This window comes from Pagrus major, chromosome 4, assembly GCF_040436345.1.
Source record: "Pagrus major chromosome 4, Pma_NU_1.0".
Lineage (NCBI taxonomy): Eukaryota > Metazoa > Chordata > Actinopteri > Spariformes > Sparidae > Pagrus > Pagrus major.
In genome coordinates, this window is record NC_133218.1 from 8,082,708 (window position 1) to 8,108,090 (window position 25,383).

A 25,383-nucleotide genomic window follows, 5' to 3' on the forward strand; every position below is an offset into this window, starting at 1 on the left:
GCATTCGCAGCATATCACAGTACATCCTTAATGATGCTGGATGTTGGTGGTAGCCTTATGAAGGCATTCTGATCAGTCACCATAGAAAGTAAAGCGTCCTCATGGTGGCAGACTGATTAAATCTATTTGTGTTTATATTGCTGTTTGTTATTATGATCATCTTTAGTGGATTTATTCTACCTATATCTTATTCTCTGTTCTTGCTGCTGAAATATTTTTCCAAATAGATCATAAAAGCTTAATGAAATTCAATCCACAAATTAATAACCAGGCAATTGTATATGCAACATCAAATCAGTCTGAATAGTAAAGGGGTCAGCAGTGTTGTCTTGAAATAGTTACATTCAAAATATTATCAATGCGCCTTTATTTTGAAAAGCCAGCACCGGAAGTCTCATGTAAGACTCCCTCGGTTGAGTCCCACTCCCTGTCAGTCCACCCGGCCCAGTCGCGGTCCTGCTTTGTACTGTCTGTAGGCAAAAATGAGCGATAAGGGTCTGTCAGACGAGGCAGCCGCAGCAGCTTGTAAAGATGGAAGCCCGAGCACAAAGGTAAGGTGAATAATGTGGCTGCTGAACTTGAACTAAACTGTTAGCAGACACTGTCAAACCCAACAGGCCACCGACTCCCGGGCAGGTTAACAAGCTATGCGTCCATTATCGAGACGCGTTTCTTCTCTAAATGTGCACTGGTCACATAATAGCAAGTGATTCGTTTATGTTCAACATGCTAACCAAAGCTTGTGGCGAGTGTGGCGACATAAATATATCAGGTATCAAGTGCATGGTGGTTTTTTATTACAGGCTGGTGTGAGCTAGCCAACTCTCAGCCAAACTTTCTGGTGTGGAAATAAACTCACTCCAAACTTGGTGCAGTGAACGCGTGCGTAGAAGAAGTAACGTAAGAAGTGCAGGTAAGTTAGCGTTAGGTATGTAGGCGCGGTCACACCTGAACACACTCTGCTGCGGTGGTGAAAGCAGGCGAGACTGGAAACAGCTAATGTGGGCAGTGGTGCAAGCATAAGCTGCTGGAGCTAACATGTCCAGCTGGCTAACGCAAGCATAGAACCAGGAATCCCTCCTCTGTGGCTCTTCTGAGGTTTCCATCTTTATTTTTTTCTCCCTTTTAAAAGGCTGTCTTTCTTTCTTTCTTTTTTCTTGAAGTCCTTACGAAAGACTTTCAAGAATGTGTGATCTCTGGCACTTCCAGCAGATTCTCAGGTCAAAGTTCACATTTGCTGAGTAATAAATTGAGATTAATAATGTAAATTGAATTAATGATAGACGTCCATAGACATCTCTCAAACCTGTCTTGCAGCATGATTTCTGCTGTTTGTCTGCACAAAGTTTTCCAGATTCTCGCAGATAATGGCTAAAGGCATTGCCTCTGTGTCATTCCATCAGTCCTCTGCCAGAAGTGATGAATGTACTTACAAGATGGTAAAACTGTAAATGTTTTAAAACATGTGGAGTCCTGAAGAAAGGGGTTATGCTGCATCGGAGTGTGTTTGAGGAATTTCTGCAGATGTGCGTTACATTTTGCTAGAGTCTGACAGAGATATCGGTCAACCGATGTTGGCCTATCAAAAATATATCTGTATCAGCGTATATATACAGTATATTTGTCCAATATGAAAACATTTTGTTTTTACAAAACGTAATGCAGAAAAAAGGATGTGTGGTCATTTTAATGATTAAATTCCAAGTAAAATTGACTGTTTCAATGCACTGATGTCGTTTTGGACACTAAAGTTTATTGTTAAACAGCACAATATTCTGCCTCGTTTTCCAGTGTTTGATAACCATATTTGAAGGATCGCTGTAAAACATGTGGTGTGTGTGTGTGTGTGTGTGTGTGTGTGTGTGTGTGTGTGTGTGTATTTATTTACTTATTTAGGCATTGGCCCTATAATCCAGTATTAGTCAGGCTCTAATTTTTACACAGTTAAAACCTGGCATGGTTGGAGGAAGGGCACAGGAAAGGGGAACCGTCAGTAGCCACAGAGATAAGTCCCAATTGTGAAACACACAGACACACACAGTTCCACCAAATCTGCAACATGCAAACTGCATTTATAAATGAGAACATTTATGAGCAACAGTCCTTTTGTGAAACAAGATACTCTCATCATTTGCCAGTGGTGGTCACTTATGTCCTTAATTACAAATTTGAGGTACTTATTACTTGAGTATTTCCATTTCATGCAATGTAACACTTCTGCTCCACTACATCTCAGAAGCAAATACTGTGCTTGTTAGTCAACTACATTTGTCTGACAGCTTAAGTTAGTTCTTACATTTAAGATCACAATTTCATACCCGATCCGTCCAATGTAAACCATGCATCTCCAAATGTGTTTATTTTTAAGATAAATAAACTATTTATAACCCTTTGGATTAGCTGTAAAATGCATTGACTAGAGATCTAATGCTCTCACAGGACAGCAAAGCTACAAACATGATGATCTTAAAGAATATGACACAATGAAGATTAAACTACTGACCTTATCAAAAGTAGATCAAATGAGCTCCACAGCAGTAAAATGTAACATATACAATAATGCAGTAGTGATATTAATCCAAAAACACGATGTATGGTACATACTTGTAAGTACGTTTTGTTGGTTTCGAATGCAGGACTTTTCAGTGGTATTAGTACTTTTTGCTTAAATACTGCACTGTCTTTGCTTTCTGTGTGTTCATAATGCTCACAAATCGGCTTGTGAAATTGGTCTTAGTCGTAGGAGCAGTAAATTTAGGACATCATCAGACTTTAGCGCTGGCATGGCATGTAAAACATAAATCTAACTTATCTAAACAGGACTGATGTGTTTTTGTATAATAATATTGACTGGCGCAAATCTCACACAGATGTGGTGATCATTGAGTTACATGCTGTTGGTCACACACAGGTGCAGTTTGGCTGAAATCACTTTTCACGAGTGAGTGCCAGGATACATATTTGCCTCACATTTTCTTCTGTTGGTACAGCCAGCAGACAAAAATAGAGCTCTTATGTCCTGCAAACAGATGTGTTGTGAAGACTTCTCTTCACTGGGCCCTCTTACACAAGAATAATACACTACTTTATTCTGCAAGGCTCAACATCATATATATCCCTTTCACACTACATCTCAAGCAGTGATCTTTGCACTTTTTGTTTAAAAAAATGACACATTTTGCACTTGTATACATCATACATTGTCATGCACATACGGTGGATATGTACAAGTGCTCACAGGAAATCCAATGACTAGGCCACTCTTCTCTGTCGTGGCAAACATACAAGCTCTGGTTATGTAAATTATCATTTTTTTCTGTATAGGCTGATGAATGTCCACAGTTTGTGTCTGACTAACTTATTGGGTCTGTGGCTAACTGACTGTGACTTACCTACAAATGAACCAGGAGTGTTTCCATTTAACTCACTGTGGTGCGACACATCCTGATTTGTACTTTGAGCCCATAAAATTGTTGTTTCTTCTTTTTATAATAATAAACATTCATCGATATGTAGTCTTTGTGTTTGCTTCCTAGTGCTGCTGACCACTTGTGTATAAATAAAGCTTTGGTATTGTTTCTGTACTGTAGGATTTCATGATGCAGCAGACTATGCTGCGGGTTAAAGATCCTGTTAAATCCTTGGATTTCTACACCAGAATCCTCGGCATGACGTGAGTATGAAAGTGGGCTTAATTTCATTAAACTCTAAATTGTTCATTATTTCGACTTTCCACGTCCATTTCTAAAAAGTGACACAATGAATCTTAAGCATTTTTGGCGCTGTTTTTGGCTGTGTGTGAGACCGTTTCTTATACATGAGCTGGATTTGTTGACTGAAGTGAAGTTTTCTCTCTGGTGTGCAAAATCTTCCAGGCTCCTGCAAAAGTTTGACTTCCCCTCCATGCGTTTCTCTCTCTTCTTCTTGGGCTACGAGGACAAGAAGGAGATTCCTACTGATGTGAAGGAAAAGACGGCCTGGACCTTTTCCAGAAGAGCCACCATCGAGCTAACACAGTAGGCACCTATGCCCTTTAGTTAGTCTGGTCATTTTAGACAGAAAATTACTTTACTTACTTTCTGTCTTCCACCATCTAAAATATTTCAGGTCTCAACAATTCTACAGTTAATAACTGGAGAATCTACAATTGGATAATATGATCTGATCTCTCTAAACGGTGTCTTTCTCTCATTCCTCTTTCTGTCTGTATTCCCTCTCGGCCCTCCTGTCTGACAGTAACTGGGGCTCAGAGTCTGATGAGAGCCAGTCTTACCACAATGGAAACTCAGATCCACGTGGCTTTGGTAAGTTTGCTTTCCTGTTTACAAACTGACCAATAGAATCAAATTTAAAGTAGAGGTGCACCATTCCACTTTGTTTCAGTTCTGATAGAGGTACATATGCAGAAATTGATATAGTCTGTACCAACAAGGACCTTGTTATTCAAGTCTCGGTCAGAGATGTCTGAGTTAGAGCATGCCAGGGAGGCGTGGAGCCATGTGATGGGATCCTCTGAACATTGTGAACATTCTGATACCAACATTTTATCGGATCGTTCATATCTGTAATTTTAATTGTAATGGAAAGAGAGATTTGCAAATTAAATAATTTGTTGTTCCAAAACAAAAGGATTGTCTTGTCTGAAGTCATACAATGTGTGATTGCACTGACTTGAAATACAGACCACCATTTTTCTACAGAGCTAGATGCCACTAAATCGTACATGCTGGGCCTTTAGCTGCCGTGCACCACGGTTTACAAGGATATGCTGTATACTTCTTCACTACGATCTGAAGATATGTGCATTTATGTGTGTGTTTGTATCAGGTCACAAGAGCAAACTGTGGTTATGTGTAACGGTAGTGTGGATTTCTAGTCAAAGGTCTGTGTTTTTCCTCCTGACATCTGACAGGACATATTGGAATTGCAGTTCCTGACGTCTACGAAGCCTGCAAACTGTTTGAAGAGCAGGGAGTCACATTTGTCAAGAAGCCAGATGATGGTAAGATGTGAAATGTTTGTGAATATGAAGGTCAGAGAAGGGTTAGAAAGATCAAACTTGACAGACTTTGTAGTACATTTTGTCAACAATTACTTTTCTCAGTCGACTTATACAGAACACTCAAACGGAAAATAATTAAAATTATTACATTATTAACAATTCGTTCTCCGCCCTCCCTTCTCTTATTTTCTTCCTTCAGGTAAAATGAAAGGCTTGGCCTTCATTCAGGACCCTGATGGTTACTGGATTGAGATCCTGAGTCCTAACAACATGGTGTCCATTACCTCCTAAAGAACTCTGACAACATGCTACCTGCTGCACTGCATACAGGCCAGACCTGCCGTTGCTTCACTGGGAGAGCAGAACATTTGGGTTTAGAGAAGAAATTAGCAACATCTGCCGGAGAACTGAGGTTAAATGGAGCGGGAACACTTGCGCCGTGGCAATCAGTATGCCCTGCTATGGGCTGGACTAATATTGGACACATGATGAGCAAATAGATTAGATACCTGAGTTCTTGAGTTCAAAGACTTTGTGTAGCTGTTGAGTTTGTCCACCATCATCAGTTTGTATGTCTTAAAAAAGTGATGCTAAACTAAAGCGGTATTACTGTGTAATAAATGTGAAAGCCACCGTTCAAATGGGCTGGATTTGTGATTTCTTAAAAGTTTTGAGAGACAATGTAACGAGTAATCAAGGCCAAGACATGTGGTGGGAAAGTCGATCCCAATTATGATTACAGCAAGCAAAAATAAGGTGACCTGGTAGTTTCCCGCAGTTCAGCCATAAAGTAATAATTTGTTGTAAAATAGGACTTGAAACAATTTATTCTCTATTCTCTTGTTTTTCTAAGTTTTAAATTTCAGTGCTCCATCACCCAATTGTTTCTGCTGTTTACATAATTTTGAAGGAGACCATTCTGGTTTGATTGGTGAAAAAAAGAAAAGGCATAAAAAAGGAGAATTTAACTCAAAATAAATGTTGAAATAGTCCTTTGTAAATTTTGGGCTTTTGGGTCATATTGGCTCGCATATGATAATATCTAGATTGTTGCTACGATAAGAACATTTCCTGAGGCTGGAAATACAGCATGAATATTAATCATTCTAGCAGAAGAACCACTGGATGACTTCATAGCATTTCTATGTACCAACCTGATGACTTCTTGTAAAATGAGACACGTGACTGTTTTTATTGACCTACTTACAAACACTTTCTAATCATTTTTCACAGCAGACATTTTGACCCGTCTGACACCTGACGGGTGTCACTGATAACATTAATGACTGTGATGTATGAGTGTCCCAGTGAACCATGGCGGTGTGACAGACAGTGAGACATTATTCATCATATCAGTGAGATTCTTTGGTGTTTAGCTCCAAAATGAGTCTAACAAATAGAAACTATAATACAACAGAGAAGAATCTAGCAAATACATCAAATAAATACAAATATATAAAATGGAGTAAGATGAATGTTGGAACAAGCAACAATAAAGACCAGTCAGTAATGATACTCAATGTTGAGTGAAGGTTTCAGAAAAATGGAGCAGTTCAGAATCAATAAAGAGCTGATCACACACACACACATACACACACACACACCACCACCAACAACAACAACCACCACCTCACAGAAAGGTAGATATTAGACAAAGACAGTAAAAGTATGTGTTTTCTCCTCTCCATCAGTTTCTCCAAGTTCATGGAGTGACTGACAGAAGACCCTGTTAGTTGAGTGTATGTGTGGTGTGACAGTGATGGTGTGACTGATGGTCACTGCTCCTCTCCTCCAGGTGGAGGCGCTGTAGGACAAACAAACAGCTGGTTTGTGGAGGTTTTTGATGGAAACAAGAAGCTAAATGAGCAGTGATGAAGCTGTTGTAACATATACAGACGTTGTTGTTGAGCGTGTGTGTGTGTGTTGAACAGTAGAAAGAGTGTATAAAGACTGGGTCCCGCTGTGTTACTCAGGCTGCACTACAGCGTCTATTCACAGGCGCGATCCCACTACTGAGCGGCACGGGGGCTTTGACCTGCTCCGTCTCCGACCTGGGCCGGTGCACCCCTCCTTAGACGACCTGGTGGTCCCGGGCTCCCCCAGGAGCACCATATCGATACCGAACTTAGTGCGGACACCCGCTCGACACAGTCCGCTGCAGCTCAGAGGTCCTGAGCTCAAACGATCCTCCAGCCTCAGCCTCCCGGGAGCTTGGATTACAGGCGCGCGCCACCGCACCCGGCGAGAGAGTTCTGCGTCATAGAGGGTTTGGGCTTTGACCGACGTGACGTCATCAGGGAGCACGCTCAGGTGGCATTTAGTGACGAAACAAACCTGCAGCTGCAGTGTGGACTCACAAAACATTTTTCATGGCAACTATTTTGCAGAAGACAACTACAGGACATCCAGGCGGTCACCTAGAGCGCCACATGCTGGAGGGGCGCCGCAAATTAAAAAATCTTTTTAATGGACCAATGTGGTCTTTGCAGTGGAGAGTGCCCAGCTCAAGCACCTCTGAGGGTTTGTTGCACCTCTCCATCACTTGTTGTGTTGCTCATGTGAATATTAATTTGTATTACTTGTGTGTAAACCAATAAAAAACAAACGAAATGCGTCAAATATGAAGATATTAATGTTTAACTTCTACTCCAGACATGTTTGAACACATGTAAGATATTCTGCTTTGAATAATATTTTGTGTCATATGATTTTACCTTTTTAAAAAATCTTAAAATGACATGTACTTCTTCTCCCTCATTAAAAAAAGATCCTAAATGAATGACTATGCAAATGTTTATCATTTGAAAAGTTTAAATACTGGACACAAAATGTCTCTTGCTTCACTGTACAGTCCATTCTCTCTCTCTCTCTCTCTCTCTCTCTCTCTCTCTCTCTCTCTGTGCACTGGTTGTATTGTGCAAGTTGCATACTTGACCATGATTGGCCAAAAATAAGTCACAATGAGCAAAACAATATTTGAGCGGATGGACACTTTAATAAACAGGTTGTCTTCCAAATGCCTCGCAGCCACAAGTCCAGGGGTCAAGTGGTCAAATATATTGATTAATCATTTATAAAGCCACAGGTTACAACTCATCAACACTCTGTAAAGGTGACATATTAGAAAGTGGTAGCATCATGTTGTATCTGTTGCAGATGACAGAGCGGTGGCTCTTTGAGAAGTGTCCATTCCTCCAGAGGCTGAGGTCACCGTGATCGTACAGGTGTGTTGCTTTTATTATTGTACCTGTACAGTATGTAATGAGTTTGAACAATGACTGCACACATGTACCAGGAAGCTGTTTGGCCAGTATCAGCATTATTATCAGCAGCCGTAGAGCAGGTTGATCCTCATGATGTCCCAGTAGGACATGCCCTGCCTCTGGCCGATCTGCGCGTTGGCGTTGGGGATGGGGGTGATGGAGTCCCTGCCGTGCTGGATGGAGAAGGCTGTTCTTCCATAGTGCATGATGGAGGAGTAGTCGTAGGGGGTGTTCAGGTTGTTGGTGTTCTGCTTGTAGAAGTTGTAGGCCATGTTGGGGTCGATGTTCTCCCAGTTGATCCTGACGTAGTAGTCGCGGTCGCTCCTGGTCTGTTCGTGCTGGAAGCCCAGAGCGTGGTTGATCTCGTGCTGGATGATGCCGTGGTAGAGGCAGCCCTGCCTGTTGAGAGAGAGCACCTGTCTGCCTCCCGTTCTGCCCAGAGCGGAGAAACATCCGCCTTTGTTCTCCACGCTGATGTAGTCGTACTCGTTCTGACGGGGGACGAAGCGGATGCAGGTACTGCTGTGGAAGGCCTTCATGGCGTTGTCGATCTTCTGCCTCTCCCAGCCGCTGAACTCACCGCTCATGGTGAAGGGGATCATCACCATGCCGTTGGAAGCTTTCCTCCACTGGCAGCTCTGGTACCAGCACGTCATGGCATTTCTGGTTGTGGGAGCCAGCAGGTCTCCTTCCAGCAGGAACTCATCGGTGGCGTTGTTGGAGGTCAGAATCCTGGTGGTGATGTCCATGGTGTCTGGGACTTCTTCTTCTTCTTCTTGGCCTCCTTCCTCCTGGAGAGGATGTGCCTGACAGAGGCCGAGCAGGAGCAGCAGCAGCAGGCTGGCAGAGGGAGTCATCTTCAGGGTCGGTCTGGAGGCTGTGGAGCTTCTGTGGAGAGCTGCTGTGGAGAGACTCTGTGAAGCTTGATGTGTGACTCAGTTCAGTCCAGGCTCTTTATACTCTCCTCTACAGGTGTGTCTGCAGGAGGATTATGGGTTGGGGTCCTCACTGCTAGGCCTAAATAAACCTCTGAGGGGAGGACTCCACAGACAAACCTACTTTTTAAACATGGTTTGTTATCTCTGCTCATTAGATGGATGAACACAGCTTCTGTCAAGATAAACACATTACACGGTCTTCAACCAACAAGACGTCACATCATCTCTGTCAAACTAACCTTAATTCAAACAGAATAATATATATCATTGTCTCTTTGAAAGCTCCTCTTGTAGTTGTTACCCTTTAATAGAGTAGTGAGTAGAGTAATATTTTGGGAAGTCTGCTTATTAGACACTTATCTTAACAATTCTGCAGTCACACTGTTCTGACTACCTGACAGGTAGCTTCAGAGTGAAACCACAGTCGTTTATGTTGTTTGCTTCCCAGCTTTCTCTCGTATATATCGATGTGTGTTTGAAGCATCAGATTTAAATCATAAAGACAGCTGCAGATGTTTCTCTTCTCTCCACAGAACACAGTGCATGATGGGAAAAACTAAACCTTTCCCCTGATGGAAAGAAGTTTGATCTGAAGTTTTCTTTGTTTAAATGTAACTAGATGAATTTATTTGATGTATTAAATGATGACCATGTTAATAAAAACAGCTTCTCTCATATTAATGGATTTATTTACAGATCGTTCACATTATAAACAGAACATCAGGTAAAGGCAGTGCATTGTAACAATGTTCATCTGAAGGCAAAGATTAAGATAAAATAAATAAAGACATCACTTCCTGTGTGTCCTGTAACATCATACAACACATGAGAACAAGTAAACTTGTACACTAATAAGTGATAGTTTGATGAGACATCCTGTCAAAATAATCAATAAAGTTCCATTATTGTTGTTCATCAGTTGTTCCCTCTGAGTCTTATGACTCTTAACGGTCTCATTAAGTTGTTGATCAAACTGTTTCCTCTGATCATGCTGAGCTGTAACTTAACGTAAATCCTCCACTGGACTCATCAGACTGACAGTGAATAAATAAATAACTAACAAACACCACAACCACCACTGCTGCTGTCAGCCCCAGTCCACAGTAGAGGCCGATCCTTCCTCGACTTGCTGTGTTTGGTCTCTCAGGTGTGTCTGTGTTCGGTCTCTCAGGTGTGTCTGTGTTCGGTCTCTCAGGTTCTGGCTGATCCCGCGCTGCTGTAAAGAGACCAAACAACAGAACAGCTGAAGTTGTGACATATTTCTCAGATACTGTGAGAATGAAGTGAAGGGTTGTGGATTGTGGTCGTCCTCAATACTTTTCTTCAGGTTCTTATTGATCCAAAAAGCTGCTGAATTGAACCTGTTAATAAAGTTCTACTGACTTCTACTCAACCAACTTACCAGAGACGTTGAGCCGACAATCACTGGAGTTCACACCAGAGTTTGTCATCACTTCACACAGGTACTGGCCTGAGTCCTCAGTCCTGAGGCTGGACACATGAAGTCTGAGTCGTCCGTCTCTGAGGATGTCTTTGTCCCACTGGACTCGTCCTGCAAACTGTTGATCCTGAGACTCTGGGACCTCAACACCTTCATGTAGATGAAACAGGACTGGGGCTGTGTGATCAGTTATCAGCTCACAGAAGATAAAAAGGGAGTTGGGGGAAGTGTCAGTTGTGGTTGTGAACATCCATTCCAGTGTGATGTTGTGGTTCTCCTCTGCCTGATAGGAGGTCTGTGCCACATTCACTACAAATGTTCCTGTTGAGGAGACAGAGAGGGAAAGTGAGCAGCAGACACACTGACAACTTTAACATGGCAGCCTTTAAACTCCATCTACACATGTTTCTGTGGACAGTTTAGTGACGTCTCAGAGCTGCAGAGGCTCATCAACATCAACTGTTCGCTCACATGTGGGCTACTTTAACTGATCCATTGAATCACAGTGTAATAAAGTGAAGGTGTAAACTAACCACAGACACAGTTGAGGCTGATGAGCAGCAGGATGCTGCAGATCATCTTCTCCCTGTGAGAGGAGACAGAGGTGAAGAGTCATGTGATCACAGTTCAGTCCTCACATGTACCACAACAAACACCTACAGTCTGTCTTCAGTCTTTACAATACTGCTTTGTCTTTATTATCCTGCTCATTACACACGAGGACTTCCTGACTGGACACAGTCTTGATGCTAACGCTAAGCTGCTGTATTGTACTTGTGACACAAGATGACATCAGTGGTTGAACTGTCCACCATCAGCAGGAAACATGACAACATGTGGATTCAGCTGCAAACAACAACATCTAGCTGCCACATGAAAACCCTGCAGAACTAGTGCTGCTGCTACAGACAGATGAAAGTTGTGTATCTGGAACAAGGTGACATGTTGTCAATGTTGTAACACTGATACATTAGAAATACATATAAACAGTGTCTCCATATAAAGTCATGAGAAAACCACTGCAAATAAACACAAACAAGCTGATGTTTGTGTTAATGCAGATGAAGGTGGAGGTAAATATCAACACTGACTCTGTTTAGTTTCATCAATAAAATCTGATCACACACAAGATTTATAAAAGTGGAAATGATGTTTCTGATAGAATGTCCCTCATACAGCTGACTGACCAATCTGACAACAGACAAGATTACTTACACAGACGAGCTGCTGAAATCTCCGCTAGTTTGAGAACGAGGTTGTAAAGACCAAACAGAGTAAAGTCATCTGTGCTACAGAGCGTTTTATTTACTACATATACTCCAACCCAATCAGGCTCACGACCGGGGTTGAAGTGGATGTCACAGAGGATGTGGTGCTCTGCTTAGCACATTAACTCAAACCACAAAAGGAGAAAACTGTCGTTTGCGTTTGCGGTCTTCGCAACAATACCGGTCTGACTAGCAGGCTGTGTTCTGGTTCAAAGTTTCCTGCACAGCTTCAGAGTGAAACCAAAGTTGTCTATATTGTTTGCTTCCAAGTTTTCTCTCGTATATATCGATATGTGTTTGAAGCAGCAGAATGAAATCATGAAGACAGCTGCAGATGTTTCTCTTCTCTCCACAGAACACAGTGCATGATGGGAAACACTCGACTTTTCCCCTGATGGAAAGAAGTTTGAGCTGAAGTTTTCTTCAGTCTTAAAACTGATCAAGCACAACAAAAACTGAGAAATGATTATCTTCAAAAGAAATGCATCCTTCTCCTGGATTAGACTCATTCACCAACTTCATTATTACACATGAATATAACATTCAGATGTCAAATGTTAAAATGAGTTGAAAAAGTCCCTCAAGACTGAAGATGTTTAAAGAAAAATAACATTTATCAAATATTAAGAAAAAAGAGGGTTTTTCACAAGACACACAGGAGTTTGACAGTAAAATGTTTATTTTAGCATGGTATAAAACAATCACATTTCATGTTTAAACACAAAGTTAGAAAGTGCTTCACAGAGTCAGAAGTGTTTTGCAGAAGATAAAATATTCAGTTCGGTTTGAGAGATCATTTAAAAACAATACATACAAAGACAAATACAAACGTGAACAAAAGTTCAAATGTGAAATTTCAGAGTTCTGATGTTTTATACCCACAAAATATAGATTCACACAAATGATTGCAAAAATAGGTGAATGATAAGTTTTAAACAGTGTTTAATGTGTTAATGCTGGTGGACTGCTTGTTATTAATGTTTCAGTTAAGTTGAGTCATAATGCTTTGGATCCTTTCAATCAATCTGCACTTTGACCTGACAGCTGCAGTACAACATGATGAGACCTGACGTTCACTGACTCCAGTTTCAAGGGGCTGTCTGCTGTCAGACACATTCACATATACATGTATGATCACTGTATTAAATATGAAATGTATACAAACACTGACCACTACAGTGTACTTAGAATAATATGCAATAAAGTCAATGTCAGCAGATAAAAGTGCTGGTATGGAGTAAAGCTTGTTTCAGTGCAGTTTGAGAAACAAGTTACAGAAACTTGTTAGAAGTTTAAACATCACAGCAAACAAATCATTAAAAACATGTTTGGATCAAAGTTAGACTGATGTTTGTTCTGTTGTGATGTTTGATTATATGTAATAAATGTTAATATATAACTTGGTTGGTCACTTGGTTTTGTGGCAGAGGTCGGGAACCAACGTCCAACGTTTTCTGATGGATTTATTAGGTATTAATTGTATTTCTTTATTTGCACAGTAAAACAAAGCAGCGGAAACACAGCAAGAACAAAAAGCAGACTGTGCAGGTGAGACCCAGAAAAGCCCTCGAAGCTTCAAACAGGAATCTGACCTCAAAAGTTCTGACATCCAAATACAGAAGTCCTATAATATAAAACCAGACAGAAGAAGGCAGGTCGCTGTTTAAAATCAAGAAGAAATAAAGTCTCAATATTATTGATTCATTTGAAGATTTGTGATGAAAATAAAACTTGTGAGAGGAGATCCTCTTCACCTGAGGTGTTGACAGGAAGGTAGAGAGGACGACAGGACCACTGGAAGACACCATCAACACAAACATCAGAGGATCATTGTTTTGGGGAAGGATTATGAACAACTGTCATAAAGTATGTAACCACTGTTCTGCTGTTGTATAGAAGTCCAGACACTCTGTGGTTCTTCTCTCTGAAAGAGATCTGATTCATCACAGCCAGTCTGAAACTCTTCAGAGAATGAGCAACTTTCAAACTTCAACAAGGACAATTTCCCTTACAGACTGTTTGAAATCCCAGAGGGTTCATCCTGTTAGAAGTCAGAGTAGCATCAACGTGATTTTGTAGCTGTTATTTGAAGGTAAAGCAGAGACATGATGTTGCTTTCACACTATTTAATCACTTTAACACTGAGAGAAGACCCTGTTAGTTGAGTGTATGTGTGGTGTCACAGTGATGGTGTGACTGATGGTCACTGCTCCTCTCCTCCAGGTGGAGGCGCTGTAGGACAAACAAACAGCTGGTTTGTGGAGGTTTTTGATGGAAACAAGAAGCTAAATGAGCAGTGATGAAGCTGTTGTAACATATACAGAGGTTGTTGTTGAGCGTGTGTGTGTGTGTTGAACAGTAGAAAGAGTGTATAAAGACTGGGTCCCGCTGTGTTACTCAGGCTGCACTACAGCGTCTATTCACAGGCGCGATCCCACCACTGAGCGGCACGGGGGCTTTGACCTGCTCCGTCTCCGACCTGGGCCGGTGCACCCCTCCTTAGACGACCTGGTGGTCCCGGGCTCCCCCAGGAGCACCATATCGATACCGAACTTAGTGCGGACACCCGCTCGACACAGTCCGCTGCAGCTCAGAGGTCCTGAGCTCAAACGATCCTCCAGCCTCAGCCTCCCGGGAGCTTGGATTACAGGCGCGCGCCACCGCACCCGGCGAGAGAGCTCTGCGTCATAGAGGGTTTGGGCTTTGACCGACGTGACGTCATCAGGGAGCACGCTCAGGTGGCATTTAGTGACGAAACAGACCTGCAGCTGCAATGTGGACTCACAAAACATTTTACAGGACAGACACAGAGACAATCAGGGCCGGCTCTTGGCACAGGACATACAGGCGGTCACCTAGAGCGCCACATGCTGGAGGGGCGCCGCGAATTAAAAGTTGATGTCTTTCCCATCCTTTTAATAATTTGTTTTATTGGACTAATATGGTCTTTGCAGTGGAGAGTGCCCAGCTCAAGCACCTCTGAGGGTTTGTTGCACCTCTCCATCACTTGTTGTGTTGCTCATGTGAATATTAATTTGTATTATTTGTGTGTAAACCAATAAAACAAAAAACAAACAAAAATGCATCAAATATGAAAATATTAATGTTTAACATCTACTCCAGACATGTTTGAACACATGTAAGATATTCTGCTTTGAATAATATTTTGTGTCTGATATGATTTTGTTTTTGCACTGGTGGTTTTGTGCAAGTTGCATACTTAAACCCTTGATTGGCCAAAAATAAGTCACAATAAGCAAAACAATATTTGAGCGGATGGACACTTTAATAAACAGGTTGTCTTCCAAATGCCTCGCAGCCACAAGGTCAGGGGTCAAGTGGTCAAATATATTGATTAATCATTTATAAAGCCACAGGTTACAACTCATCAACACTCTGTAAAGGTGACATATTAGAAAGTGGTAGCATCATGTTGTATCTGTTGCAGATGACAGAGCGGTGGCTCTTTGAGAAGTGTCCATTCCTCCAGCGGCTGAGGTCACCGTGATCGTACAGGTGTGTTGCTTTTATTATTGTACCTGTACAGTATGTAATGAGTTTGAACAATGACTGCACACATGTACCAGGAAGCTGTTTGGCCAGTATCAGCATTATTATCAGCAGCCGTAGAGCAGGTTGATCCTCATGATGTCCCAGTAGGACATGCCCTGCCTCTGGCCGATCTGCGCGTTGGCGTTGGGGATGGGGGTGATGGAGTCCCTGCCGTGCTGGATGGAGAAGGCTGTTCTTCCATAGTGCATGATGGAGGAGTAGTCGTAGGGGGTGTTCAGGTTGTTGGTGTTCTGCTTGTAGAAGTTGTAGGCCATGTTGGGGTCGATGTTCTCCCAGTTGATCCTGACGTAGTAGTCGCGGTCGCTCCTGGTCTGTTCGTGCTGGAAGCCCAGAGCGTGGTTGATCTCGTGCTGGATGATGCCGTGGTAGAGGCAGCCCTGCCTGTTGAGAGAGAGCACCTGTCTGCCTCCCGTTCTGCCCAGAGCGGAGAAACATCCGCCTTTGTTCTCCACGCTGATGTAGTCGTACTCGTTCTGACGGGGGACGAAGCGGATGCAGGTACTGCTGTGGAAGGCCTTCATGGCGTTGTCGATCTTCTGCCTCTCCCAGCCGCTGAACTCACCGCTCATGGTGAAGGGGATCATCACCATGCCGTTGGAAGCTTTCCTCCACTGGCAGCTCTGGTACCAGCACGTCATGGCGTTTCTGGTTGTGGGAGCCAGCAGGTCTCCTTCCAGCAGGAACTCATCGGTGGCGTTGTTGGAGGTCAGAATCCTGGTGGTGATGTCCATGGTGTCTGGGACTTCTTCTTCTTCTTGGCCTCCTTCCTCCTGGAGAGGATGTGCCTGACAGAGGCCGAGCAGGAGCAGCAGCAGCAGGCTGGCAGAGGGAGTCATCTTCAGGGTCGGTCTGGAGGCTGTGGAGCTTCTGTGGAGAGCTGCTGTGGAGAGACTCTGTGAAGCTTGATGTGTGACTCAGTTCAGTCCAGGCTCTTTATACTCTCCTCTACAGGTGTGTCTGCAGGAGGATTATGGGTTGGGGTCCTCACTGCTAGGCCTAAATAAACCTCTGAGGGGAGGACTCCGCAGACAAACCTACTTTTTAAACATGGTTTGTTATCTCTGCTCATTAGATGGATGAACACAGCTTCTGTCAAGATAAACACATTACAAGGTCTTCAACCAACAAGACGTCACATCATCTCTGTCAAACTAACCTTAATTCAAACAGAATAATATATATCATTGTCTCTTTGAAAGCTCCTCTTGTAGTTGTTCCATGCCATTTATTTGTGTGTGTATAATTAAATAGTTGGGATGCAAACTAATACATGAACAGGTAAAAATGTGGTGAACAGATATGAACACCATCTGAACACTTGCAGTAATATTTGCTTTTTTCCCCACTGATCCGTTACTGGACTGATGAAGTTACAAACTTAGGTTGGAATGTGTGGAATGAAAAAGGTGATATCTCTGGTTATAGCCAGCAGCTGGTTAGCTTAGCTTAGCATAAGGACTGGAATTAGTGGAAAACAGCTAACCTGGCTCTGTCTCAAGGTAGTTCTAGTCAGATAATACAAATCCACATTTGTTTACAACAAAATATAACATTTCTTGCTACTGGTTCTGATTGCAGCTGTCTGTCAGAATATGATGATGATGGAGGAGGTGGTTGCAGGCAGAGGGTGTAGCAGTTGCTCAGGACCTGACAGTGGCAGGAGGGATCCCTCTCCCAGGACGGACAGACATGCAATAGATGTGGCATGTACAGAACAGAATGACTAAATCAAAGTTTACAAATTGCATTGACAGAATATCTGAAACAAATTATAATAGATTTAAACTTAAGGCCTGAACATTATCAGAAAAGGTAACAAGTCATGATCTGCTAGATTAAACTTATTTTCCTGCAAGGCTTAGTGGACTCCCTTTGTTTACACCAGTCTTTTGCTTGTTATCTCCTACTTACCTGCAGAGACTGGTCTAATTACATCACTGTGTCATTCAGCCTCACAGTCCTGACTGTAAAGTTTGCTGACTTGACTGCCGACCAACTTATGTTAACAATTCTGGAGTCACACTGTTCTGACTACCTGACAGGTAGCTTCAGAGTGAAGCCACAGTTGTTTATGTTGTTTGCTTCCCAGCTTTCTCTCGTATATATCGATATGTGTTTGAAGCATCAGAATTAAATCATAAAGACAGCTGCAGATGTTTCTCTTCTCTCCACAGAACACAGTGCATGATGGGAAAAACTAAACCTTTCCCCTGATGGAGAAAAGTTTGATTAAATGTAACTAGATGAATTTATTTGATGTATTAAATGATGACCGTGTTAATAGAAACAGCTTCTCTCATATTAATGTATTTATTTAGTTTGTTCACATTATAAACAGAACATCAGGTAAAGGCAGTGCATTGTAACAATGTTCATCTGAAGGCAAAGATTAAGATAAAATAAATAAAGACATCACTTCCTGTGTGTCCTGTAACATCATACAACACATGAGAACAAGTAAACTTGTACACTAATAAGTGATAGTTTGATGAGACATCCTGTCAAAATAATCAATAAAGCTCCATTATTGTTGTTCATCAGTTGTTCCCTCTGAGTCTTATGACTCTTAACGGTCTCATTAAGTTGTTGATCAAACTGTTTCCTCTGATCATGCTGAGCTGTAACTTAATGTAAATCCTCCACTGGACTCATCAGACTGACAGTGAATAAATAAATAACTAACAAACACCACAACCACCACTGCTGCTGTCAGCCCCAGTCCACAGTAGAGGCCGATCCTTCCTCGACTTGCTGTGTTTGGTCTCTCAGGTGTGTCTGTGTTCGGTCTCTCAGGTTCGGGCTGATCCCTCGCTGCTGTAAAGAGACCAAACAACAGAACAGCTGAAGTTGTGACATATTTCTCAGATACTGTGAGAATGAAGTGAAGGGTTGTGGATTGTGGTCGTCCTCAATACTTTTCTTCAGGTTCTTATTGATCCAAAAAAGCTGCTGAATTGAACCTGTTAATAAAGTTCTACTGACTTCTACTCAAACAACTTACCACAGACGTTGAGCCGACAATCACTGGAGTTCACACCAGAGTTTGTCATCACTTCACACAGGTACTGGCCTGAGTCCTCAGTCCTGAGGCTGGACACATGAAGTCTGAGTCGTCCGTCTCTGAGGACATCTTTGTCCCACTGGACTCGTCCTGCAAACTGTTGATCCCGAGACTCTGGGACCTCAACACCTTCATGTAGTTCAAACAGGACTGGGGCTGTGTGATCAGTTATCAGCTGACAGAAGATATAAAGGGAGTTGGGGGAAGTGTCAGTTGTGGTTGTGAACATCCATTCCAGTGTGATGTTGTGGTTCTCCTCTGCCTGATAGGAGGTCTGTGCCACATTTACAAATGTTCCTGTTGAGGAGACAGAGAGGGAAAGTGAGCAGCAGACACACTGACAACTTTAACATGGCAGCCTTTAAACTCCATCTACACGTTTCTGTGGACAGTTTAGTGACGTCTCAGAGCTGCAGAGGCTCATCAACATCAACTGTTTGCTCACATGTGGCTGCTTTAACTGATCCATTGAATCACAGTGTAATAAAGTGAAGGTGTAAACTAACCACAGATACAGTTGAGGCTGATGAGCAGCGGGATCCTGCAGATCATCTTCTCCCTGTGAGAGGAGACAGAGGTGAAGAGTCATGTGATCACAGTTCAGTCCTCACATGTACCACAACAAACACCTACAGTCTGTCTTCAGTCTTTACAATACTGCTTTGTCTTTATTATCCTGCTCATTACACACGAGGACTTCCTGACTGGACACAGTCTTGATGCTAACGCTAAGCTGCTGTATTGTACTTGTGACACAAGATGACATCAGTGGTTGAACTGTCCACCATCAGCAGGAAACATGACAACATGTGGATTCAGCTGCAAACAACAACATCTAGCTGCCACATGAAAACCCTGCAGAACTAGTGCTGCTGCTACAGACAGATGAAAGTTGTGTATCTGGTGACATGTTGTCCATGTTGTAACACTGATACATTAGAAATACATATAAACAGTGTCTCCATATAAAGTCATGAGAAAACCACTGCAAATAAACACAAACAAGCTGATGTTTGTGTTAATGCAGATGAAGGTGGAGGTAAATATCAACACTGACTCTGTTTCATCAATAAAATCTGATCACACACAAGATTTATAAAAGTGGAAATGATGTTTCTGGTAGAATGCCCCTCATACAGCTGACTGACCAATCTGACAACAAACAAGATTACTTACACATACGAGCTGCTGAAATCTCCGCTGGTTTGAGAACAAGGTTGTAAAAACCGGACAGAGTATAATCATCTGTGCTACAGAGCGTTTGATCTATCACATATACTCCACCCCAATCCGGCTCACGACTGGTTTTTGCAGTGGGTGTCACAGAGAATGTAGTGCTCTGTTTAGAAAATTGACATAAAAACCACACACTTTCGGTTAAGGTTTCCTGTTCTTCGACAGCGGTCTTCGTAACAATAACGGTCTGACTAGCAGGCTGTGTTCTGGTTCAAAGTTTCCTGCACAGCTTCAGAGTGAAACCAAAGTTGTCTATATTGTTTGCTTCCAAGTTTTATCTCGTATATATCGATATGTGTTTGAAGCAGCAGAATTAAATCATAAAGACAGCTGCAGATGTTTCTGTTCTCTCCACAGAACACAGTGCATGATGGGAAACACTCGACTTTTCCCCTGATGGAAAGAAGTTTGATCTGAAGTTTTCTTTGTTTAAATGTAACTAGATGATTTTATTTAACCTATTACATGAGGACCATGTTAATACTGACTCTACAGCAGCTGCAGTGTGTGAGCTGTGGGACGTTAACATCAGTAATGTTTGGAGACACAGCACTAAAATAATGCTTTATACAGTTTTAACCATTATAATAGAACAATTAACAAGAAGGCACAAGTATTTAAGAATCTGTTGCAGACAGCGTTTCACAAAGTGTTTTAAGTTTCTTCTGAGTCTTAAAACTGATCAAGAACAACAAAAACTGAGAAATGATTATCTTCAAAAGAAATGCATCCTTCTCCTGGATTAGACTCATTCACCAACTTCATTATTACACATGAATATAACATTCAGATGTCAAATGTTAAAATGAGTTGAAAAAGTTCCTCAAGACTGAAGATGGTTAAAGAAAAATAACATTTATCAAATATTAAGAAAAAAGAGGGTTTTTCACAAGACACACAGGTGTTTGACAGTAAAATGTTTATTTTAGCATGGTATAAAACAATCACATTTCATGTTTAAACACAAAGTTAGAAAGTGCTTCACAGAGTCAGAAGTGTTTTGCAGAAGATGAAATATTCAGTTCAGTTTGAGAGATCATTTAAAAACAATACATACAAAGACAAATACAAACGTGAACAAAAGTTCAAATGTGAAATTTCAGAGTTCTGATGTTTTACACCCACAAAATATAGATTGACACAAATGATTGCAAAAATAGGTGAATGATAAGTTTTAAACAGTGTTTAATGTGTTAATGCTGGTGGACTGCTTGTTATTAATGTTTCAGTTAAGTTGAGTCATAATGCTGTGGATCCTTTTCAATCAATCTGCACTTTGACCTGACAGCTGCAGTACAACATGATGAGACCTGATGTTCACTGACTCCAGTTTCAAGGGGCTGTCTGCTGTCAGACACATTCACATATACAAGTATGATCACTGTATTAAATATGAAATGTATACAAACACTGACCACTACAGTGTACTTAGAATAATATGCAATAAAGTCAATGTCAGCAGATAAAAGTGCTGGTATGGAGTAAAGCTTGTTTCAGTGCAGTTTGAGAAACAAGTTACAGAAACTTGTTAGAAGTTTGAACATCACAGCAAACAAATCATTAAAAACATGTTTGGATCAAAGTTAGACTGATGTTTGTTCTGTTGTGATGTTTGATTATATGTAATAAATGTTAATATATAACTTGGTTGGTGACTTGGTTTTATGGCAGAGGTCGGGAACCAACGTCCAACGTTTTCTGATGGATTTATTAGGTATAAATTGTATTTGTTTATTTGCACAGTAAAACAAAGCAGCAGAAACACAGCAAGAACAAAAAGCAGAATGTGCAGGTGAGACCCAGAAAAGCCCTCGAAGCTTCAAACAGGAATCTGACCTCAAAAGTTCTGACATCCAAATACAGAAGTCCTATAATATACAAACCAGACAGAAGAAGGCAGGTCGCTGTTTAAAATCAAGAAGAAATAAAGTCTAAATATTATTGATTCATTTGAAGATTTGTGATGAAAATAAAACTTTGGCGTCTTGTGGGAATGAAACGGTTTTGGATTCAGGTATCAATGTATGGATCAGAACATAACAGGATGTGAGAGGAGATCCTCTTCACCTGAGGTGTTGACAGGAAGGTAGAGAGGACGACAGGACCACTGGAAGACACCATCAACACAAACATCAGAGGATCATTGTTTTGGGGAAGGATTGTGAACAACTGTCATAAAGTATGTAACCACTGTTCTGCTGTTGTATAGAAGTCCAGACACTCTGTGGTTCTTCTCTCTGAAAGAGATCTGATTCATCACAGCCAGTCTGAAACTCTTCAGAGAATGAGCAACTTTCAAACTTCAACAAGGACAATTTCCCTTACAGACTGTTTGAAATCCCAGAGGGTTCATCCTGTTAGAAGTCAGAGTAGCATCAAAGTGAGTTTGTAGCTGTTATTTGAAGGTAAAGCAGAGACATGATGTTGCTTTCACACTATTTAATCACTATAACACTGAGAGAAGACCCTGTTAGTTGAGTGCATGTGTGGTGTGACAGTGATGGTGTGACTGATGGTCACTGCTCCTCTCCTCCAGGTGGAGGCGCTGTAGGACAAACAAACACAGCTGGTTTGTGGAGGTTTTTGATGGAAACAAGAAGCTAAATGAGCAGTGATGAAGCTGTTGTAACATATACAGAGGTTGTTGTTGAGCGTGTGTGTGTGTTGAACAGTAGAAGGAGTGTATAAAGACTGGGTCCCGCTGTGTTACTCAGGCTGCACTACAGCGTCTATTCACAGGCGCGATCCCACTACTGAGCGGCACGGGGGCTTTGACCTGCTCCGTCTCCGACCTGGGCCGGTGCACCCCTCCTTAGACGACCTGGTGGTCCCGGGCTCCCCCAGGAGCACCATATCGATACCGAACTTAGTGCGGACACCCGCTCGACACAGTCCGCTGCAGCTCAGAGGTCCTGAGCTCAAACGATCCTCCAGCCTCAGCCTCCCGGGAGCTTGGATTACAGGCGCGCGCCACCGCACCCGGCGAGAGAGCTCTGCGTCATAGAGGGTTTGGGCTTTGACTGACATGACGTCATCAGGGAGCACGCTCAGGTGGCATTTAGTGACGAAACAGACCTGCAGCTGCAGTGTGGACTAATCAGGGCCGGCTCTTGACACAGGACATCCAGGCGGTCACCTAGAGCGCCACATGCTGGAGGTGCGCCGCAAATTAAAAGTTGATGTCTTTCCCATCCTTTTAATAATTTGTTTTATTGGACTAATATGGTCTTTACAGTGGAGAGTGCCCAGCTCATGCACCTCTGAGGGTTTGTTGCACGTCTCCATCACTTGTTGTGTTGCTCATGTGAATATTAATTTGTATTATTTGTGTGTAAACCAATAAAACAAAAAACAAACAAAAATGCATCAAATATGAAGATATTAATGTTTAACATCTACTCCAGACATGTTTGAACACATGTAAGATATTCTGCTTTGAATAATATTTTGTGTCTGATATGATTTTGTTTGTGCACTGGTGGTTTTGTGCAAGTTGCATACTTAAACCCTTGATTGGCCAAAAATAAGTCACAATAAGCAAAACAATATTTGAGCGGATGGACACTTTAATAAACAGGTTGTCTTCCAAATGCCTCGCAGCCACAAGGTCAGGGGTCAAGTGGTCAAATATATTGATTAATCATTTATAAAGCCACAGGTTACAACTCATCAACACTCTGTAAAGGTGACATATTAGAAAGTGGTAGCATCATGTTTTATCTGTTGCAGATGACAGAGGGTTAGGGTGCTCTTTGAGAAGTGTCCATTCCTCCAGCGGCTGAGGTCACCGTGATCGTACAGGTGTGTTGCTTTTATTATTGTACCTGTACAGTATGTAATGAGTTTGAACAATGACTGCACACATGTACCAGGAAGCTGTTTGGCCAGTATCAGCATTATTATCAGCAGCCGTAGAGCAGGTTGATCCTCATGATGTCCCAGTAGGACATGCCCTGCCTCTGGCCGATCTGCGTGTTGGCGTTGGGGATGGGGGTGATGGAGTCCCTGCCGTGCTGGATGGAGAAGGCTGTTCTTCCATAGTGCATGATGGAGGAGTAGTCGTAGGGGGTGTTCAGGTTGTTGGTGTTCTGCTTGTAGAAGTTGTAGGCCATGTTGGGGTCGATGTTCTCCCAGTTGATCCTGACGTAGTAGTCGCGGTCGCTCCTGGTCTGTTCGTGCTGGAAGCCCAGAGCGTGGTTGATCTCGTGCTGGATGATGCCGTGGTAGAGGCAGCCCTGCCTGTTGAGAGAGAGCACCTGTCTGCCTCCCGTTCTGCCCAGAGCGGAGAAACATCCGCCTTTGTTCTCCACGCTGATGTAGTCGTACTCGTTCTGACGGGGGACGAAGCGGATGCAGGTACTGCTGTGGAAGGCCTTCATGGCGTTGTCGATCTTCTGCCTCTCCCAGCCGCTGAACTCACCGCTCATGGTGAAGGGGATCATCACCATGCCGTTGGAAGCTTTCCTCCACTGGCAGCTCTGGTACCAGCACGTCATGGCATTTCTGGTTGTGGGAGCCAGCAGGTCTCCTTCCAGCAGGAACTCATCGGTGGCGTTGTTGGAGGTCAGAATCCTGGTGGTGATGTCCATGGTGTCTGGGACTTCTTCTTCTTCTTGGCCTCCTTCCTCCTGGAGAGGATGTGCCTGACAGAGGCCGAGCAGGAGCAGCAGCAGCAGGCTGGCAGAGGGAGTCATCTTCAGGGTCGGTCTGGAGGCTGTGGAGCTTCTGTGGAGAGCTGCTGTGGAGAGACTCTGTGAAGCTTGATGTGTGACTCAGTTCAGTCCAGGCTCTTTATACTCTCCTCTACAGGTGTGTCTGCAGGAGGATTATGGGTTGGGGTCCTCACTGCTAGGCCTAAATAAACCTCTGAGGGGAGGACTCCACAGACAAACCTACTTTTTAAACATGGTTTGTTATCTCTGCTCATTAGATGGATGAACACAGCTTCTGTCAAGATAAACACATTACAAGGTCTTCAACCAACAAGACGTCACATCATCTCTGTCAAACTAACCTTAATTCAAACAGAATAATATATATCATTGTCTCTTTGAAAGCTCCTCTTGTAGTTGTTCCATGCCATTTATTTGTGTGTATAATTAAATAGTTGGGATACAAACTAATACATGAACAGTTAAAAATGTTGTGAACAGATACGAACACCATATGAACACTTGCAGTAATATTTGCCTTTTTCCCCACTGATCCGTTACTGGACTGATGAAGTTACAAACTTAGGTTGGAATGTGGGGAATGAAAAAGGTGATATCTCTGGTTGGACTGTGTTGATTTTGATTATTTGTTTATAAACTGTCCATAATGACACAACATTGTTATAGGAGTGCAATCCAGATCAGTGGTCTGCTTTTCAAACCTGCCGTCTACATTACCCACAATGCAACTTAGCCACTCAGTGACATCACTGGAGGTCATTTATCATTTTACATGCAGCTTCCTCTGGAGCTACAAAATGTTTTATACTACTGTTTTCACATATGCAGTAGTACTCCCCAAAACCATTCAACACACTTTGAACACTTACCCTTTAACAGAGTAGAGAGTAATGTCATATTTTGGGAAGTTTGCTTATTGGTTTTCTTG

General features: G+C 42.3%; 5 protein-coding genes across 5 annotated transcripts; 1 reads left to right on the top strand and 4 right to left on the bottom strand.

Annotated features, from left to right (window-relative positions):
- The first annotated feature begins 406 nt into the window (after nt 1–406).
- LOC140995199 (lactoylglutathione lyase-like) lies at nt 407–5,643 on the top strand. The gene is made up of 6 exons (XM_073465164.1): nt 407–551; nt 3,591–3,673; nt 3,876–4,016; nt 4,237–4,304; nt 4,913–5,002; nt 5,202–5,643. The coding sequence occupies exons 1-6, from the start codon at nt 483–485 to the stop codon at nt 5,291–5,293; spliced, it is 543 nt and encodes a 180-aa protein (XP_073321265.1). The 5' UTR covers nt 407–482; the 3' UTR covers nt 5,294–5,643.
- A 2,684-nt stretch (nt 5,644–8,327) lies between these two features.
- Nucleotides 8,328–9,122, bottom strand: LOC140994695 (high choriolytic enzyme 1-like). The gene has a single exon (XM_073464438.1). It carries the CDS (start codon nt 9,120–9,122, stop codon nt 8,328–8,330), a length of 795 nt encoding a protein of 264 aa, XP_073320539.1.
- A 6,407-nt stretch (nt 9,123–15,529) lies between these two features.
- On the bottom strand, nt 15,530–16,321 carry LOC140994691 (high choriolytic enzyme 1-like). The gene has a single exon (XM_073464435.1). It carries the CDS (start codon nt 16,319–16,321, stop codon nt 15,530–15,532), a length of 792 nt encoding a protein of 263 aa, XP_073320536.1.
- A 1,489-nt stretch (nt 16,322–17,810) lies between these two features.
- LOC140995083 (uncharacterized) lies at nt 17,811–19,954 on the bottom strand. Its single transcript, XM_073464996.1, has 4 exons — nt 19,723–19,954; nt 19,053–19,105; nt 18,487–18,843; nt 17,811–18,299 (listed from the first exon to the last, which is right to left on the bottom strand). Exons 2-4 carry the CDS (start codon nt 19,096–19,098, stop codon nt 18,094–18,096), a joined length of 609 nt encoding a protein of 202 aa, XP_073321097.1. The 5' UTR covers nt 19,099–19,105; nt 19,723–19,954; the 3' UTR covers nt 17,811–18,093.
- Nucleotides 19,955–23,684: 3,730 nt separating this feature from the next.
- LOC140994686 (high choriolytic enzyme 1-like) lies at nt 23,685–24,476 on the bottom strand. The gene has a single exon (XM_073464430.1). It carries the CDS (start codon nt 24,474–24,476, stop codon nt 23,685–23,687), a length of 792 nt encoding a protein of 263 aa, XP_073320531.1.
- Between the last annotated feature and the right edge of the window lie 907 nt (nt 24,477–25,383).